Here is an 18,306-nt window from a genome sequence, read left to right as displayed (position 1 = left end):
CGGAATTGAATGAAAAAGGCATGACACTATGACAGCATTTATCTTGCGGGGATGTATACAAAAAATCCAGGGAAGAAACTGTCAGAGAGCTTTATTCGTGACACTTTGACCAGACTCTTATAGAGTATCACGATGATGCGTTTTACATGATGGTTACAGTTCGTTATTCCGAAGGTTCGTTATCATTCTGGAAATAAAATAAGATTCGTCATTCCGAAGTTTCACAGTTTCGAAAATGAATGTTTTTCTTATGCTGTTTGTAATTCCGAGTATTCGGTTAACACGTTTTGTTTTGTTTTTTAATCACAATTTAACTAACCTGGGGGGGGGGGGACCTTAATTCATTTTCGAACATTCGGAATAACGAACATCACACAATTCGTGTTAATTGCTGCGTGTACTTGTCGAGAAGCGTCACGAGGAGTTGCTGTGGAGACGACATGCAATGATTAAGATTTGATATTACGAACCTATGTGCATGGACTGATACTCGTTAATGTTAATGTGACATAAAACTCCACAAACACTTACAGTTTTGTAGATAAAGAATGAGGAAGTTGTCAGGAATTATAACATTTCTCAGTGATTACGTAAATAGTTGTCATCATAGTACAGTCTCGTGCAACTATTCAAATCAGAGGTGATGACAATGTCATCACTCAGTGACCGGTCTGCTATTGATCTGCGCATAAGTTTGCACTGAATTTTCTTTTCAAGTAAAGGCTATATTATAGGTACGTAACATTTGGCACTGAATACAAATAACAAAGGAAAGTTTAAAAAAAAATACGATAAATACAATGAATAATACAGACAGATAAAACAGGAAGGGAGAAAAGAAAACGGGGAATGCACTATACAACCACATGTAAATGACAGGAGTTTATGCATAGCTTTAGCAGACCACACATTTCACTTTTAAGGGGTATCGGTTTATCTTCTGTTTCCAATGTGCGTTAGCCCCCCCCCCCCCCCCCCCCCCACATACACACAATATGATTTTCTAGAGCACTTCAATAAGAGACAACCTTACTTTGCCTAAAAATTTCTTCAAACAAGTTATCTATAAGAATTTATGCCAAAATGAAAACAAAAAATGGGTGAACGTATAGTACTGCGCTGGACAGAAATATGTGAACTAACATGAAGGTCAAATTATGAATGTTCATAGAAACTATTGTTTTTCAATTGAATGGCGTAATACCTATTGGAAAAGATAATAACAGGCTCTCTAAAATCTTATTGAGCAGTGTGTTTTATCCGTTACTATTTCTAGATTTCGTGGTGAATGTATGTAACATGGGCAGACCCAAATGCGACATGTTGGGGCAAAAAGAAGATCAGCTTATTATTGGCGACCGTTCTGTATGGTAATTCGTATCACATGTATCGTAATGTTGTCTTAAATGCATTTGTAATCAAAATTGTTGAAATTGTTGAAACTAGCTATAATGAGTTTCATATTTGTATATCATTATGTTTGATTATGTTGAAAAAAAATGTAAATGTTGTCATACGGAGAATGAATAAATCAAATCAAATCAAATCAAATCAAATCAAATATTGAATTATTGTTGGAGGAAGCACATTGGAAACAGAAAATAAAGATGCATCCCTGAAAAAGAACCCTTTTACTGTGGAAATGCTCAAATACAAATAGGCCCTACCACCAAAATATTTTGAACAATGTCTATTACTTTTTTGTACAATGTCATTCGTTATGGAAATGAATGGATACTTTAGTAGCAGCTCTAGGCGATCATTGCCGTAAAATGGCAGCGTATCGCCTACTACTACCGAGTAGTACCAAGGAGGTTCGAGAGATGGAGTTACAACTAACTATAATTATTCAATCAGCTGTCAGTTTTCTGTGGATGGACAAAAGAATTACACAGGAGCATTTGTGCCTTCGATGTTCGATGCTTGAAGCCGCCATCTTTCTGAGCAATCTGAAGATTAATTTTTAACGCTAACACATAATATCGGATATATGCTGCTCGTATATCAAATGCAATGAAATTTCACCTAATAATAAAGCATATAAAACAAAAGTCAATTCCGTTCGAAAATATGTGCAAAAGTGTAAATCTGACCTGTATTTTGTGAAAGTGTTTGAAATTTTACCCTCATGGAAAGCCGGTTTTATCACTTTTCTCCTTATTTCCGCCAAATGAAACTAATATGGTATCATCTTCAAGTATAGTTCTTTATGAATTAATATGTCAGATTAGCGTACAGACACGTACAGTCGAGTTATTTTGATATCTATTTCAGCAATATTTGAGCAATTTCTATTCGCACACCCCCGTGCCTTTACCATTGTCTACCGCCCATCGTTTGTAAGTAGGGATAGCGAAAAGTAATTACCATCACACAATCTTCCTTGGAAAGTGGCTGGTGATTATGCAATGAGACACGAGTCAATTGTCTTCGCATCTGAGCGGCAGATCCAATTTGACTCCCATTTCTCGAACCTCCTTGGTAGTACTCATAGAGCTGTTATAATCCAACTCTATGGTAGTACTGTACTTGTGTGCATTAGCCATCACGCTCCGCCCCCTTCCATACCATGCCCCGCCCCTGCCCCGCCCCGCCCCTCCCCTGCCCCTCTCTTCTACACTCCACCTCCCCTCCCCCCCCCCCCCCTCCCAAACCGGCCCCTCCTCGTCGCAAAAAGCGTATGTGGGTGGGGAGTCTGTGCACCACATGCGTAGCGACCAAACGCGCTGCACAGATCGTACACTCAATCTTTGCTTGCATACGCGAACGCATACTGGTAATATTTCTTCACAGGCGAAGCGAAGTGCATGCTCGAGTCGTCGTACTGCTGCTTGCTGCCACCCTACAGAGGTTTACAAAGGCGACGTTTTGGAAGCTGCAGCGGAGTCTTGACTTCTCTGCATTGCTCATGACATCATGGAACTACACAAGAAATCGCTGATCTTCACATTTGTCGCCATACTGTGTGCTGTTTTGAGCGCAAATGCGTTAACTAAAGATAAAGCACCCGCAGGTAGGTTACCATCGGAACGTTATGTGGTTCCGAGCCGGCAGCGGCCGGTGTGATATCCCCTGATCCCCTGGGTTCAGCGTCACTTGCCTGTGTAGCCGGTTGTGATAATTGTGTGTAGATCTATTAACGTAGACCACTTGTAGACTAAGTAAGAAGAATGCTCCATTTACCCGCCCGGATTTCTAACATTCTAGAACTCACAGAAGTGATAGCAGACTTTTCTGGCGACTTGAACGACTTGCAAAAGCCAGCAATGTATTGACATCAGACCTAAACTTAAATTAAGCTGGCTGAAGATTCTGTTGATTGTACTGTAGCTTGCCATGACCTAACTGCGACAGCCGCCACACGCAGTGTGGCGGCTGCGCCGTGCTCCCATTTCAGATCTTCATGTTGAACAAACGGGTGCCTTTGCGGCGCTATATTTCCTTAAATTTTCAACAGAAACTACTAGGAATACTTACATGGGTCGATGAAACCTAAATGACTATCATCGGCGACTGTTTGAGGCATTTCATTGCTTGTGATGCACAAAATGATGTCTTATAAGCAGCTCACCGATGTTCACAGAATTCACAATCACTCGCACAAGCACACAGAATAGGGGAGCTCTCACATTAGCGAAACTGGGGGGAAGCCGCCAGGACCGCGCCTGGCGGCGCGGTCTCCGGGGCTAGCCATGACCTAACCCCGTCGCGGGGCGCTGTAACACAGTAACAGCCCTTTACGGTACGTATTTGTCCGTATGGGGTCGCTGCTGCGGTTAGCCATGACCCATGTCCATAGGTCTATCTAGAAATCTAGTTCACTGTGTTGGAAATGTTAAAACAACAAGGCTTTTGTTGACAGCAACAAATTGCATCTTTTCATAGAACCTTGGAGATATACCCCATGCACAATATTGTTGTTTAAGGTTTTCTCTTGCATTTATATAATTGTGCTTAGATTTCAAGATGTTGACTAGTAATGTAGTATTATGTTGCAGAATTTGATGTGAAGTGCTACACCAAATACATTGTATTTGTAATTGTATTTGAATGAGGTACCATAGACATCTACAAAGACTCAACGTAGTCTTCTTCTTGTCCTTCTTTGTCCTAGTGGTGAGTGACTGCAATCAATGAGCTGATTATTCTGTCTGTTAAGTAGAAGTAAAAGTATACTGTAGATGTCCATTGTAAACTTTCTACATGTATGTACCAGTACAAAATTACATATACAGAGACTCCAACTCTCCCGCTTTCAACAGGAGATCTCCCGCCGAAAGCCCATTTTTGCAAAATCTCCTGCTCTCCCGCTTGAGATATAATTTCTCCCGCTTGAAATGATTTCTTACTCTGTGTCATCGTATGTTGTAAAATAAGCCTTAGATAGCACAAGATAACATCTAGGACCCTAGAGTTGGACCCCGGCATCAAGGAACTTCGCGCTTCGTGCACATCAAGTTGGAATCTCCTGTTTGCTAGGGGTTTCAGGCGGGAGAATCTCCAGATCAGAAGGTGCTTGGGGTTGGAGTCTCTGCATATATTTATAATATATATATAACTGCCTAGATTTCTAGGTATTGTACTTCAAAGCAATCGTGCTGATCTAAAGACACCTGACTATGACACAATAATGAATGCAAAGACATGGTTAGTGACTTTTATTATTAAATATACAGTGTGGTTCTCCAAACTTGAGGATTAAAACATTAATTAGTAGCATGGAATGCACTAGATATGTGTATGAATTAAGCCGTCATTAGATGTAATATAGGAAACCATTCCTTGTAAATGCTGACTTGTGGTTTTCTTGTATACAATGTGTCTTAAATATTTGGTATTCAGCTTCACACTTATAGAATTCCCATTCAGTGTAGGGCTCAGGTTCAATCAGTTCTCTAGTCTAGCACACTCAAAGAGGCACACATATCAGCATTCGTAAACATAAGTTGCTTCACTTTCCACTTTTATAGTATGTATGCAAATGAAAAAAACAATGACTGATAACTGACTATGTTCACATGCCATTCTGTACAAATGGATTATTTAGGCTTCATGCAGTGATTTAAAAAGTTTCCAGTATTGTAAAGGCCAGTCATTGAGAAGTTGAAGAGCAGGTTAATGCAAAGCTGTGTGATGTGATATTTTATTGTTTTGAGATCTATACAGAAACATGATTATGTGTATGCCTATATGTGGATGTGTGTATTTGTGTATGAAATGTTTGTATGTGATATGCATGTGGGCTGATGCATTGGTGTATAGAGGTTACATGTACATGTACTTGTAGAGGGGAGGATATGCTTCTATATAACAATTTCAGAATAAGTTTCCACACAGTGCAATACTTCTTTTTTTTTTTTTAAAGTGATTTTGGTCCTAACCACTTCTGCAAAGTAGGCATGGTGGCATATAGGGTTGGACCTACTACTCATCGACCTCCTAATGTTTATTTGCTTGATAAGAATATTTAACACTGAAATTGACGTAAAAAACTTGACCTACGTGATTGAGAAAATCCAGCTCTATCAAATGCCGTTGTTCCCTTTTAACTTTTGATTCGAAGTTTCAGTGCAAAAATATCGCCGACGAACTTGCGTGGCCTCGTTTCAGCTCTCCGCGGTAAATCTCGTTATTAGGATCGACTGCTGTTTTTGCATTGACAATGCACGCAAACCGAGTTGTATTGAACACCGTGTTGTATGAAGCTTTTTAGAAACTTCCATAGACATTACATTGTGCTGTCATTACGATTCGGTGAAAATATTCGAAATTTTGTCCTTGATTAAAACCATTAATGAACAGTGAATTTTCGCGTTTTCCCACACCATCCTCATCAACAGTCAAAGCCAATCCATTTTTATGTGCTTTGCGGGCAGTGAAGTGCGTACTAAATTAAAGCGTTCAGTGTGCCATTTATACGCGGTCGGTTTAAAGAAGGTGGTCGATATGTAGTAGGGCTATCATACATAGTAAATGATTTGTATCTCGCTGTCTTGATGCTTTGGGTTCTCAACCATATCTCATTTAAAATCATGCCACATTCTTCCACTTCTGAAATATCCCACCTATATCTTATACACTAAACTAAACAGTGTTATCAGTCAGCATTATTCTGTAAGTTATTATATAGTTTTATTTTGGCAAACTTATTTATTCATTTAATCATGTCTGTCTGGATTTCACACTATCAACAATGTTTCTAAAGAAGTCTATGATCTAAACTGTGTCACCTTCTGTGAAGTCTTGGTATACAATTCATCATCACACAAAGAAGGCAAGGGAAGCATTGCAGTCCTGGCTAGAGGTCCCATGATCAGTGAAAGCCAGCAGATTACACTTTTTACAATGAGAATCCACCTTAATAGGTGAATGCCTGGAGTAGAAAGGAAATACTAAAGGGCAGTGTTCCAGTGAGATGGCTAGACTGGCTTTTAGTGCTGAGTATACCATGTTTTCCCTGGAGCAGCGTTCTGCTTCACATGTTTTGAAAAGATCTGGTGTGTCCCAGAATATTGCACATCAGATCTTATGTAACTGATCTGTACATCCTGTAGAATATCGTTCTGTGTTCGGGACCCTAAATGGATACACATTATCGTAATTCACAAACTGTTCATGCTTTAAGTTGACGTGGTGCAGGGATTCACTGAGCCTTCAAGTTTATTAATCCCATAATCTCAGAGTTTTCACTTCAACAAGAGATTGAAAAAAACACAACAAAAAGTGAGGATTGCTATTCGAGTGACATACTTTATGAAATGACAGTAAGCCCACTATGGTTTGTTGGGTATAGGGTTATTTAAACAGATTTCCTGTGTTATCTTTTGGTCACAAGGGTCCCTTCCACCATTATTGTTACTGTACTGGCATTGTGTGTACAGTGTAAAATATGCAAGTTCAAAGTGATAGTTAGTTGACTTTGTCATGTATAAAGTAAAATAGCTCAGGCTAAGGCAACATGACACAGTTCCAATGCTTAAATGCAGTATTAGTTTGAAAAAAAAAAACCACCAAACAAACAAACAAACAAACTTGTTAGAACTACAAATGTTTCAGAGCATTTTCTTGTGAGATCATCAGAATCAATAATGCAAGATTGATAGCTCTAGGACATTATTTTGGATGAATTATGACAAATTGGAGTGTCATATTGTATTATTCATTAGAGCTAAAGAGAGGCCCACAATCTACAATCACTTTCTTTGGTTAGATTACCCTCCTGCATACACACACACACACACACACACACACACACACACACAGACTGTACGTACACATTCACAAATTTCCATCATACAATTGTCTTATGCATAAAAAAACAACTGCAGGTGCAAATATAAGGTACATGTACTTTCTTTTTCTAAAATTGAAATATGAGTTCTGAAATGATTGAACATTAATGTTTTCTTTTGTTTGTGTGTGTGTGTGTGTGTGTGTGTGTGTGCTTTATCTATTCTTATTTTTCCTTTTTTTTTGGGGGGGGGTGGGGACAGAGAGTTGTAATTGTTGAAATTTCCTCTTTCTCTATGTTGAATGATAAAGAAGAAGTAAATACTAATCCAGTTTTCAACGTGTCTTCATCCTTGTACAGATGCAGAGTATGATAAATATGAAGAGATGGTTGAGCTGCCAGGGGGAAAGTTCACCATGGGATCCACAGCCCAGAATGGCAAGGATGGTGAAAGTGTTCAGAGAAAGGTGTCCGTGAAGCCTTTCAAAATCAACAAATATCCTATTACAAATGCAGCATTCAGGTAAGAGTCATGTATTATCAGGTTATTTTAAACTACAATGTATATGTTTAATATATCTTTTATTGTAGATCATATTTCCATGGAAAGAGAATCTTGCAGTGAACATGTGCATGTCACAAAACATTTGAAAATGTTGGAATGGAGTGAAAAGATATGCCCCTCACCTCCCAACCATTCTGTTTTGGTTTCTTGTTTCATTGATAGGAGTTTCCTATTTTCTTGATAATTTTACTATGTACACACATCTATGGGAATTGCTCTTTCCTTCCTATGTACTTTTTAGCAATGTCATCCCTATTTTTCACTTCGCAAGGTTTGGAGGTCTGTTTAACCTTAGTAACACCTGTATTTTATGTGATAATATACCAGATACATATTCAAATTCCCTATATTCCAAATATTTAACCCACTGTGGGCACAGTAAAGTGAATGACCAAATATATGTACTCAATGTCTCTCAATACACAGTGTGTAGACTGAGGAAACTCCAGACATATTTGCATTCAGTTTTTAAACTTGTATTTACATGTACCAGTATGTTTCATGCTGCTCACATTAATGACCACAGCAATGTTGTCAAAATCACATGCTGTTACAACTGGTAACAATTTAAAAGAGAGAGTTGCCATATGAACACAATACAAGCTGGTGCCTTTTATTCCCCGACTGAAAATTTCAAGGTCTATTTGATATTTTTATGCCTCCGCCACGAAGTGGTGCCGGAGGCATTATGTTTTCGGGTTGTCCGTCCGTCCGTCCGTACGTCTGTACGTCCGTACGTCCGTACGTCCGTCCGCTTTCGTTTACGCGATAACTTAAGTAATATTGACTTGAATTCTACCAAACTTGGTCCAAGTATGAAGTATGATGGGGCAACTAGTTGATTAGATTTTGGGTGAAATCCGCCAAAGGTCAAAGGTCAAAGGTCAAGGTCAAATCATGAAATTGTATCCGTTTACGCGATAACTCAAGACTGGATTGAGCAGATTTCACCAAACTTTGTCGGAGGATGATGTATGATGGGACAATTACTTGATTAGTTTTTTAGTGAAATCGGACTAAGGTCAAAGGTCAAAGATCAAGGTCAAATCCTGAAATTTATCTGTTTACGTGATAACTCAAAACTGGATGAAGCAGCTTTCACCAAACTTGGTCCAAGGATGATATATGATGGGGCAATTACTTGAGTAGATTTTAGTGACATTGGCAAGAGGTCAAAGGTCAAAAGGTCAAGATCAAATGCTAAAAATGTTGCTATTCCCCCAATATCTATGCAATGCCCTAAGGTATTTTCTTGAAACTTGGTGTAGACATGTACTACTGCATAAAGATTCTCCAGAGAGAGTTTCATGTCATAAGGTCAAAGGTCAAAAGGTCAAAGGTTAGGTGAAAATGTAATATCACTTTTCTCACAAATGGTTCAATGTATCTTCATGGAACTTGGTACATACGCATGTACTGACTGGCAGAGATTATCTAGGGAATTTACGGGTCATAGGTCAATAGTCATGGGGTCAAAGGTCAAGGTCAACTCCTCAATATTTTACTATTTCCCTCATACACTAGTATATGAAATGCTTGCATTATTAGTTTTCAAACTTAATATATATACATGCATTACCTGATGGAGATTCTCCAGGAAATTTCCAGCCAGAATGTCAAAGGTCAAAGGTTAAGGGTCAAAGGCCAGGTTTCAATGCCCCCCCCCCCCCCAAAAAAAAAAACAAAAAAAAACTATTTTGTACTGCAATTACATTCTTTCTTCATACCTTGGAAATTACTCAATGCATAAACTTATAAAAGGGTCCGTCAGAATTCAAGTAAAAATTCTCACTTCCCAAAATATGTGTACCTGCACTCTTCGACAGTCATAGCAAACCCAGTTCAAGGAAAGTGAACATTCAAGTCATTTCTGACAAACCTGTCATATCAATATTTTGCCAGTTATGTGAAACTGTCATGGATCACACATTGTGAAGACATTGTACTATACGCCTGTTGGGAGAATCGTGCATTATGGCGGAGGCATCAGTCGCCATAGCGACATTTCTAGTTCATAATTATTCCAAATTTGGTTCCTTTCTATTGGTAGAACAACTTTTGACAGTCAAGGCTGTGAAGTAACTATTTCAAAAAGAGTTTGTTGGTGTGTTCTTTTTTTTTCTTCTCATGTTATGGTACAGTTTTGTATCTCTTTACTTTGATATGATAGATATGCACCAAATTTAATGTGAATTTATGGTTTGTAGTATTATAAAAAAAATTGCGTCACCTTTGCTGTATTTGTAAGTGGATATACAGTATTAGCAAAACCTATTATGGATACAATTAATCTTATTTTTATCACCGTGAAAGCAGTATAATTCACTATACATGTACGTTAATCACCAGCATGCACATAAACACGAACACACTCACACACACACACAGATACAGATTAAAATGACCCCTTTGGTTTCATACAAACCATACTTATATTACCGGGAATTAAAGATAATGGGTCACGAACACCTTTCAGTTCCCCTTGTCATATTAATGCTGGCTGTAACTGTGATACCAGATATCATTTCCCCTCCTATCATGGAGTCAAACTTCCTGATTTATGCTTAGTTTCTCTGCATTATAAGAGGCAATCAGAGTGTCATATTTTTTTTATCTTGTATTAAGAGGGTATTGAGTAGTTTTTAGTCAGAAATCATAATCAAAATGCAAAGTAGCAAAAAAAGAAAAAAAGAAAAAAAAAGCTGCTGAAAACTGCTCGTCCAATACTAAGGACACAACACAGAAATATGGAAAAGATCATTTCCAGACACCCTTGATTGTGGGGTACAAGTTTTACTTGTGTGTGGTTACAAGAGTTACCGTACATCCAGCACACAGATAAAGCCTTCCTAATACAGAGCTGTTACACGTGGCATTCTCCCCAGCTAAGATCACTCGAGCATAAGTAGACCCCAGACTACTTGTGCTTGAATAAAAAATCTCTCGACTGTACAACCTTGTAGCTATCCCATAGAAATCTTCGAGTCATTATGTCCATGCTCAAAAGGAAGTCTGAGCAGAAGAGTCGGCTGTGCAAAATCCCACATCTTTTGATCAAGAAAGTGGGTCTTTAATCCAGATAATGTAAAGCTGTTGATAGTATTTCATGCTTTTCCATGCAAAGAACATCTCGAGCTAGTGAAAGAGAGAATAATTTCAAGGTGCCCAATGGGAAGCCTAGTGAGGCTTCTTTAGGTTTAAATGGTTAGAACTTATTGATATTTGTGGGAATATACTACTTTTTTTAAATTATGTAGATTTTGTGTTTGCTTTATTGCTTCCATTTCAGAGGACTTGATACTGTAAAAGTGGAAATTTTCGCAGTGTTGAAATTTTTGCGCATTTCGCGCAACCAGAAACTAGCGCAAAAATAAAAGCACGCTAATATTTTTGCTTGCCATATGTTCCTGTGTGTGATGTCTTGATTCTGCGCAATTAAAAAGACGCGAAACTCTTCTCACCCGGCCAAGCGTGAAAAATTAGTCGCGCGAAAATATCCACTTTTACAGTAGTCCATACAGATGTAACTAAGATGGTACAACAGTATGTAAAGACTCTTTCAACTCTCTATGCATCATGTTAACTCTCCAAACTCAATCGACAGCATGCCAAGTTTACATGTTTGGTTTAAACCCACAAACCCACCCAAACCAATTAACAAATGCCACAGTACCATGAAAGCATCTCTTGTGATTACATTCGTCATAAAACTTACATCAAAGCAAAGCTTGGCATCTTCTCTAAAACTGTGCTCATTACATGTCCAGCATTACAAAAATGTGTTTGATATACATGTATACAGGTATTACTCTGTCAAGATTTTCAGAAATTATTGCCTGGTGTTGCTTTAAAGCTGAAAAGGAGTCATCCTTAATCCAGTCAATTCCTTTTGAGCATGCAGTTGATATAAAATATAGCACAAAATTTGCTGTGATAAATTAGGATACTAATGAGCTATAAAAGTGGTCTCTTTGGACAAGATGGTATTGTTATTCTAGTGCATATATTGGACATATGCATTCAGATTCTATACATAGGATGCAGACAGGCTGAGGAGGCTTACAAGAACCTGACATATGATAAAAACAGTGTAACAGCTGCTGGAGCTCTGAGCAAACGGAGTATATGGTTGCTGTAGTGTTTGTTCTGGGTGCATATGGCTTAGTGTGATATCCCTGGAAGGTGAAGGACAACCCATTCTATGGGGTTTGATTAATTTATGGATGCCCTGCCCTTCTACAACATGAATTATTGCACATTGCCAGTCAGCCACTGATACATTTATCTCCCCCAATCCAGTCATCATATACCCCTGGTAATAGACTGTGATCTGCTGGTCATATACATACTGTACATGCAATGATCAAAAATCAAAAAGAAAATGCGACCAGTAATAGAGTGTTACTAGTATTTAATGGCAATTAAATTGGTAACCACCCTATAGTATTCTTTTTATAGATGTTTGATCACTGCGGACATTTTATTCCTTGCCCACTTTAGCAAGCAAATTTCATCCATGCTGTCACCATTTAAGGCTGGTCGTCTGGTGAAATCAGCTTGAAGGGTACAATTCATTACCTCACTGTGAATTGCATGGGTACATTTCATTTTATTTTATTTTTTATTTATTATTTTTTTTTTTTTGTTGGGGGGGGGTCTTTTCACTGGAAACAGTTGAAAACAACAGAAACAGCAACAGATATTGGATCATTCTCACTTTTGCAATTTGCTCTTATACTTATTTTTTCCCTCACAGAAAGTTCATTCGTGCCAAAAAGTACAAGACAGATGCAGAAAAGTACACTTGGAGTTTTGTCTTTGATGCGTTTGTTTCAGAAGAAATAAAGCAGCAGATTGAACAAAGACTTCCGGTAATCATTCCAGATTTTAATTATTAACTGATTTTAATGATGAATGATGAATTATTCAGATTTTGTGACATGTCTTTGCTGAGGCATACACTCTACTACCACTAAAGGGTTCTGTACATGATGTGGAATGTGGTAGACACTCTTTATGATCATTGAAATCAAATGTGGTGTCCATTTGTGTATATACACGATTTGTGATATTGGTAGAAATCAAGTTTGTTCTGTGTGGACATTGCACTTTTGTGAATCCATAGATGGAAAACTTCATGTGACACATTTAAGAAAAAAGGTGACAAATTTAATAATGTAAGATCTTAAGATGGTTCATACTCCACCCGTTATACCTCATATCAACCCTTTATTTGCCAGGGCACTTTGATATTTTAACCTGGCAAGCTTGGTCTAGTTGTAATGTCAGCAAGCCCACTCAGGTGGGACAATATGCATCAGTCCAATAAAAGGCCAAAATGGCACAATAGGGAATAGGGCAATAAAATAATCCCATGTTTATTGGCAAGTATTTTCCAGCGTGCCAATCAGCGAATAAACTAATCCTGCATGTGTGCCATTCGGTAAATGAAGCAGAGTATTTATTAAGGTTGAAACAAACAGTGTACTGAACAGTTCTCAAGGGTAGTTTGACAGATTGATAAATACAACATGCAGCAATTCCTAAGCAATATTACAGTGTACAAAAGGGGTGACTCCCAAAGGATAATACCATTGGGAAGACAGTCAAGCTGAACATGATTGAGATTGGTTTAAACTTGGGAGAAAGGATCAACAGTTTTGTATGAACTTTCATTCATTGTGTCAATGAACCATGCTTAGAATGTATTTTGTGCCATAACCATAATGGATGTGACTCAAGACTGTTGAGCAGGGTCTGAATTCACTTATTTTCAATATCAATCCAATTTTGAACTAAAAAAAAAAAGATTGCACCACTTGCCATGCTCTAAAAGAAAAAGCAGCACAAACAAATAAACAAACAAGGAAATTTATAGATGAGGATCATCATTAAAAAAATTGGAATATATCTTTATTTCATTTTCCAGGGTGCCCCATGGTGGATTCCAGTTGAACAAGCCCACTGGAGGAAGGTGAGTATTATTATTTTTTTTTAAATGTCAGTGGTGAATAAAAAGCAATAGGGATTACCATCAACTTCCCTATGGTGTGAAGTATTGCATTTGTAATCCAACATACATATACACATCATTAATATTTGATGAATTACAATGTAGTATGTAGAGCATATGGTCATTTCATAGAACAGTTCATTACAGGCATTAAAGTAGTAATTGTAAACACAGTGTACAATATCTTCATTCAAAAGTGAGCAGAGGAAATCATGACGTTTTTCAAACAATACTTCTGCTATGGTTTGAATTCAATTGAGAATATGATATTGTATGTTTGACCAATAAATGTGACTTTCATGAATTATGAGCTTTGCACGTGTCATTTCGGAATTCATGGTGCCAGGATTTGTTTCTTTCTTTAGCCCATTGAGGACGAGCTGATTTTCCTGAAACAGGCATTGCTCATAGACACCTGCCTGAGTATACTTGGAACTAGTCTTCATACAATGGAATAATTGTCTGTTTGTTGTGATTCCCTGTTTATTGTAGCCAGAAGGAAAGGGAAGCGGCATTGAAAAGAGGTTACACTACCCCGTGGTCCACGTCAGCCAAGTTGATGCCAGGGCTTTCTGCCAGTGGCACGGATGGAGGCTGCCCACCGAGGCAGAGTGGGAGTATGCCGCCCGAGGCGGACTGGAGGGAAAAACGTATCCATGGGGCAACAAGTTTGAGAAGAACAGGATGAATATATGGCAGGTATGTGTTGTAATAAATCTATCTCAGATTTGTTTGATTTCTCATGCAAACAGCTTCTCACACAGGTCAGAAGAAGCTATATGAATACATGTATGTTGAATTATTCTGTGTAGCTTTATTACAAACTTGGCAAGATATCAAAAATAAAAGCAGATGGACTCCTATTTCTTGTTTGATGGAGTATTATAAATTTAAAATGCACAGTCTGTATATAGTAGGTAGTTTGCAGGCATTGTTGATAATTCTCTGTAATAGAAAATTATAAAAAATATTTCATTTATTATTTCTTTATTCATTTATCTATTGGCATTTTTATTTCAAAGATTTGTTGTTTCTGTGCACATCAAATTCCAGGGAAAGTTTCCGGCGGAAAATAAGAAATCTGATGGTTACCATGGTGTTGCACCAGTGGATGCTTTCCCAGCCCAGAATGACTACGGTAGGAGGAGGTGTTTTAAACAATAGAGGTGTTGGGTATAGATAGGTTGAAATTACTCATATGTGTAGCATGACATCACAGGTGCATGGCTTGCAACATCCTTTGATAGGTATGAATGAATGAAGTGCACCCTGCACTCATAAAGTCAAGAGAAAGAGGTCTGCTGCAGGGAAAACTTTTCGTGTTCTATTAAACGAGAAAGTGATTAGCTGAATATCCTTTGAGGAGCACTGACAACTTTCACACCAGCTTTTGAGGGCAGCATGAATCCGAAGAGCAATGTTTGATAGCAATCAGCCAAATCCTCAGGTATAGCTATGTGTATTGTCGTCAGACGAATATGCAAATGGACTTTCAGTCAATTCTCAGACCACGCCTTTGGACATGGCTACCCCTGCGTAGGCTCTTTAGAATTGAGCAGTATCAATCCTTTCACTTGCTTTCCATATTTTTTAGTGCTTTTATTCTGCTTCTGATGCTGAGGATTAAGAATGAGGCTAACAAAAAGAGGAGAAAATGAAGGAGAGAGAAAAATATGAAGAGATAGAGAGATATTAACCCATTGGCTTGAATTCACGAAGATGGTACAAATTAAGCCATGGACAAAAACCATGGAGTGCCAAGTGTTGCACGGAATATCTCGTCACGAAATTGGTCATTTCGTCGACAAAATGACTGTTTCGTTAACGAAATTATCATTTCGTGGACGAAATGTTCATTTAGTTACATAGTGTTGTCATTTCATTACCAAATAATCATTTTATCGACGAAATGACTGATTTCTTAACGAAATATTCCATGCAACACCTGGCGCTCCATGGTTTTTGTCCATGGTTTAAACCATGGTTTCATTTGTACCACCTTCGTGAATTCGGGCCATTGAGGACAAACTTATTTTTTTTTTATAACTAGCATTTCCCACAGAGACCCGCTGGAGTATACTCGGGACTAGTCTTCAACAGGTTAACATGAACAGAAAAAATGTGTGTATTACCTGGTAGGAATAAAGAGACTAGTTCTTAATTGTATCCGACCAATCACAGGACTCTTTGATATGATTGGCAATGCGTGGGAGTGGACTTCCACTCGGTTCAGCCCCACCCCCAGTGCCAAGGATGATGCCCCACCCTCAGAGAAAGAAGACCCCACCCAGGTGCGCTATGTGCTGAGGGGGGCATCTTACATTGACTCCAAGGACGGCAAGTTCAACCATGCCACCAGGGTTACAACAAGGTGTGTGTATTTAAAGGAAACCAAAACCCAAAGAGAAATGTGGATTGAGTGAAAGCAGCAACATTAGTAGAACACATCAGTAAAAGTTTGAGGAAAATCGGACAATCGATGCAAAAATTTGAGGAAAATTGGAGAATCAATGCAAAAGTTATGCATTTTTAAAATTTTGGTGTTGGAACTGCAGGATGAGGAGACTACAAGAGGTTATGATGTAATGTGTGGACAACAATATAAAGAAAATATAAAGGGAATTCCACAAAAATTTGTATTTCGTGAAAATTATGCATTCCATCAACTTCATACTGACATATGTTAAGAGTAGCAATTATTCACTCTGCTTTCTGAAAGCGGTTAGTCAAGTGCTCTTTCATTATGCTAGAAAATTTGACATGATGTAGAAATACAACTAACATGTACAGCCATGTATATTTGTGGATGATGATATCGAAGCTTTCAAAGATTATTCAAACCCCAAAATGGAAAATGGCATTGCACACACAGTGGAGGGCACATAATCCCTTATCTCACAGAACGAAGTCACTACACGCATGTAGAAAATTATTTGAAGTTTAGCTGTAACTCGCGGCTATATACAGAATGCTTCAATATTAGTCGTGTGTTTCGTATGGTGTCTTTCAATGTATTTCATTTGTAGATGCTTTAAAGGAAACTGCAATGTTTTAATGACCATGTGCACTTTTGCCCAAAGTCATAGATTCCATTTGTAAGTTAATTCATTAGATACCCATTGCACTGACCTTTTAGTATTTTTAATGCTTGATACAAAGTAGATTACTAGAGATATTTGTTTGTGAGCTCTACCATTTATGTCCCCCCCCCCAAAAAAAAAAAAAAAAAAAAATTACAACGGGAACCTCCACAATGATAATTTTAAAAATAGTAAATCAATCCAAATACAATTTCAGAGTACGAAACTATAACTCATTGCCCACATCTTACAGAAAACCCCATTCGATTTGTGTCAGTAGTCAAAGAGAAATAAGGAATTTTGTAGAGCATGTCACGAATCTCTTCCCTCCAAGTTCTGTCTATTGTGTTCACACACAAGAGCATCCAAGTGCTAAACTTGGGAGAATCAGACTCATGACATGCTTTACGACAATCCACATTTCTCTGTGACCGCTTAACCAAATTGAATGGGGGTTTCTGCAAAATAGCGCTTAGATGTTATATTTCAAGACCCTGAAGTAGCATTTAGACAGTTTTATCATATTGGGTGTTATCAACGCGAAAATGTGATTGTAATTTTTTTTTTGGACATACTGTACATCTTTTCTTCCATTTTATTTGTAGAATGGGCAATGAGGCAGATGCCGGTTCAGACAACTTGGGCTTCCGCTGTGCCGTTTCCATGCCAACCGGAACCAGCGAGAAGAAGCCCAAGGGAAAGAAGAAGGACGCCCCCACGGAGGACGACCAAGAACCAATCACAATAGAGCTTCCAGAGGGGGCAAAGGTCGTACGACCCAACCCAGCTGACTTGAATGGAAAGGGAAATAAGAAAAGAAAACAAGAACTATAACAGCACTGTAGTCTTTCATGAATCATAGGTGTTTTCTGTTCTAGTGTTAAATAATGACTCCCAGCGGAAGTAAAACTTTTATTGAATGCTCTTTGAGCTGAAATTTTTGCGTACAGATACTTTCGCGAATCGCTACTTGTCTGACAATTTTGGGTGTTACTGATTTTATGTTTGCAAGGTTCCAGTAATCATTACTCCTCTGTTTACATAATAGAGAAGAATGAGACAACATTAGCAGACTCACTGATTTTTTTTTTTTAAATCTCGGTGATTCTCTGTACATAAACAAAGAGTGTCATCTTCATTTGAAGTACCCAATAAGTGTGTTGTTATGCACCAGATATTGCTACGTCACGCCCCACAAAGTGCTAGTCTTACTAGTTGTGCATGATCCAGCACTGGCATGGCTTAATTTTTTGTTGTGAAATGATAATTTTTCGCATTGTTTTCCTGGGTTTCTGTATTTGCACATTCTTATCTTTTTGCAGTTTAAAACAGTCATGTTGTAAAATTCATCAAAATAAAACTACTGCAAAAATTTTGGCTTGTACAGTAGAATGCCAACTCATTTAACAAACTAACA

General features: G+C 38.1%; 1 protein-coding gene across 1 annotated transcript; it reads left to right on the top strand.

Annotated features, from left to right (window-relative positions):
- Positions 1 to 2,804: 2,804 nt before the first annotated feature.
- On the top strand, positions 2,805 to 17,862 carry LOC139735906 (inactive C-alpha-formylglycine-generating enzyme 2-like). Its single transcript, XM_071646662.1, has 8 exons — positions 2,805 to 3,013; positions 7,592 to 7,754; positions 12,553 to 12,667; positions 13,726 to 13,770; positions 14,302 to 14,508; positions 14,863 to 14,947; positions 15,991 to 16,180; positions 17,495 to 17,862. The coding sequence occupies exons 1-8, from the start codon at positions 2,917 to 2,919 to the stop codon at positions 17,721 to 17,723; spliced, it is 1,131 nt and encodes a 376-aa protein (XP_071502763.1). The 5' UTR covers positions 2,805 to 2,916; the 3' UTR covers positions 17,724 to 17,862.
- The last annotated feature ends 444 nt before the right edge of the window (positions 17,863 to 18,306 follow it).

This window comes from Diadema antillarum, unplaced genomic scaffold (genome assembly GCF_040938485.1).
Source record: "Diadema antillarum isolate AM-2024a unplaced genomic scaffold, OU_Dant_1.0 seq00000604_RagTag, whole genome shotgun sequence".
Taxonomy (NCBI): domain Eukaryota; kingdom Metazoa; phylum Echinodermata; class Echinoidea; order Diadematoida; family Diadematidae; genus Diadema; species Diadema antillarum.
This window is presented reverse-complemented; position numbering and strand designations above follow the sequence as displayed.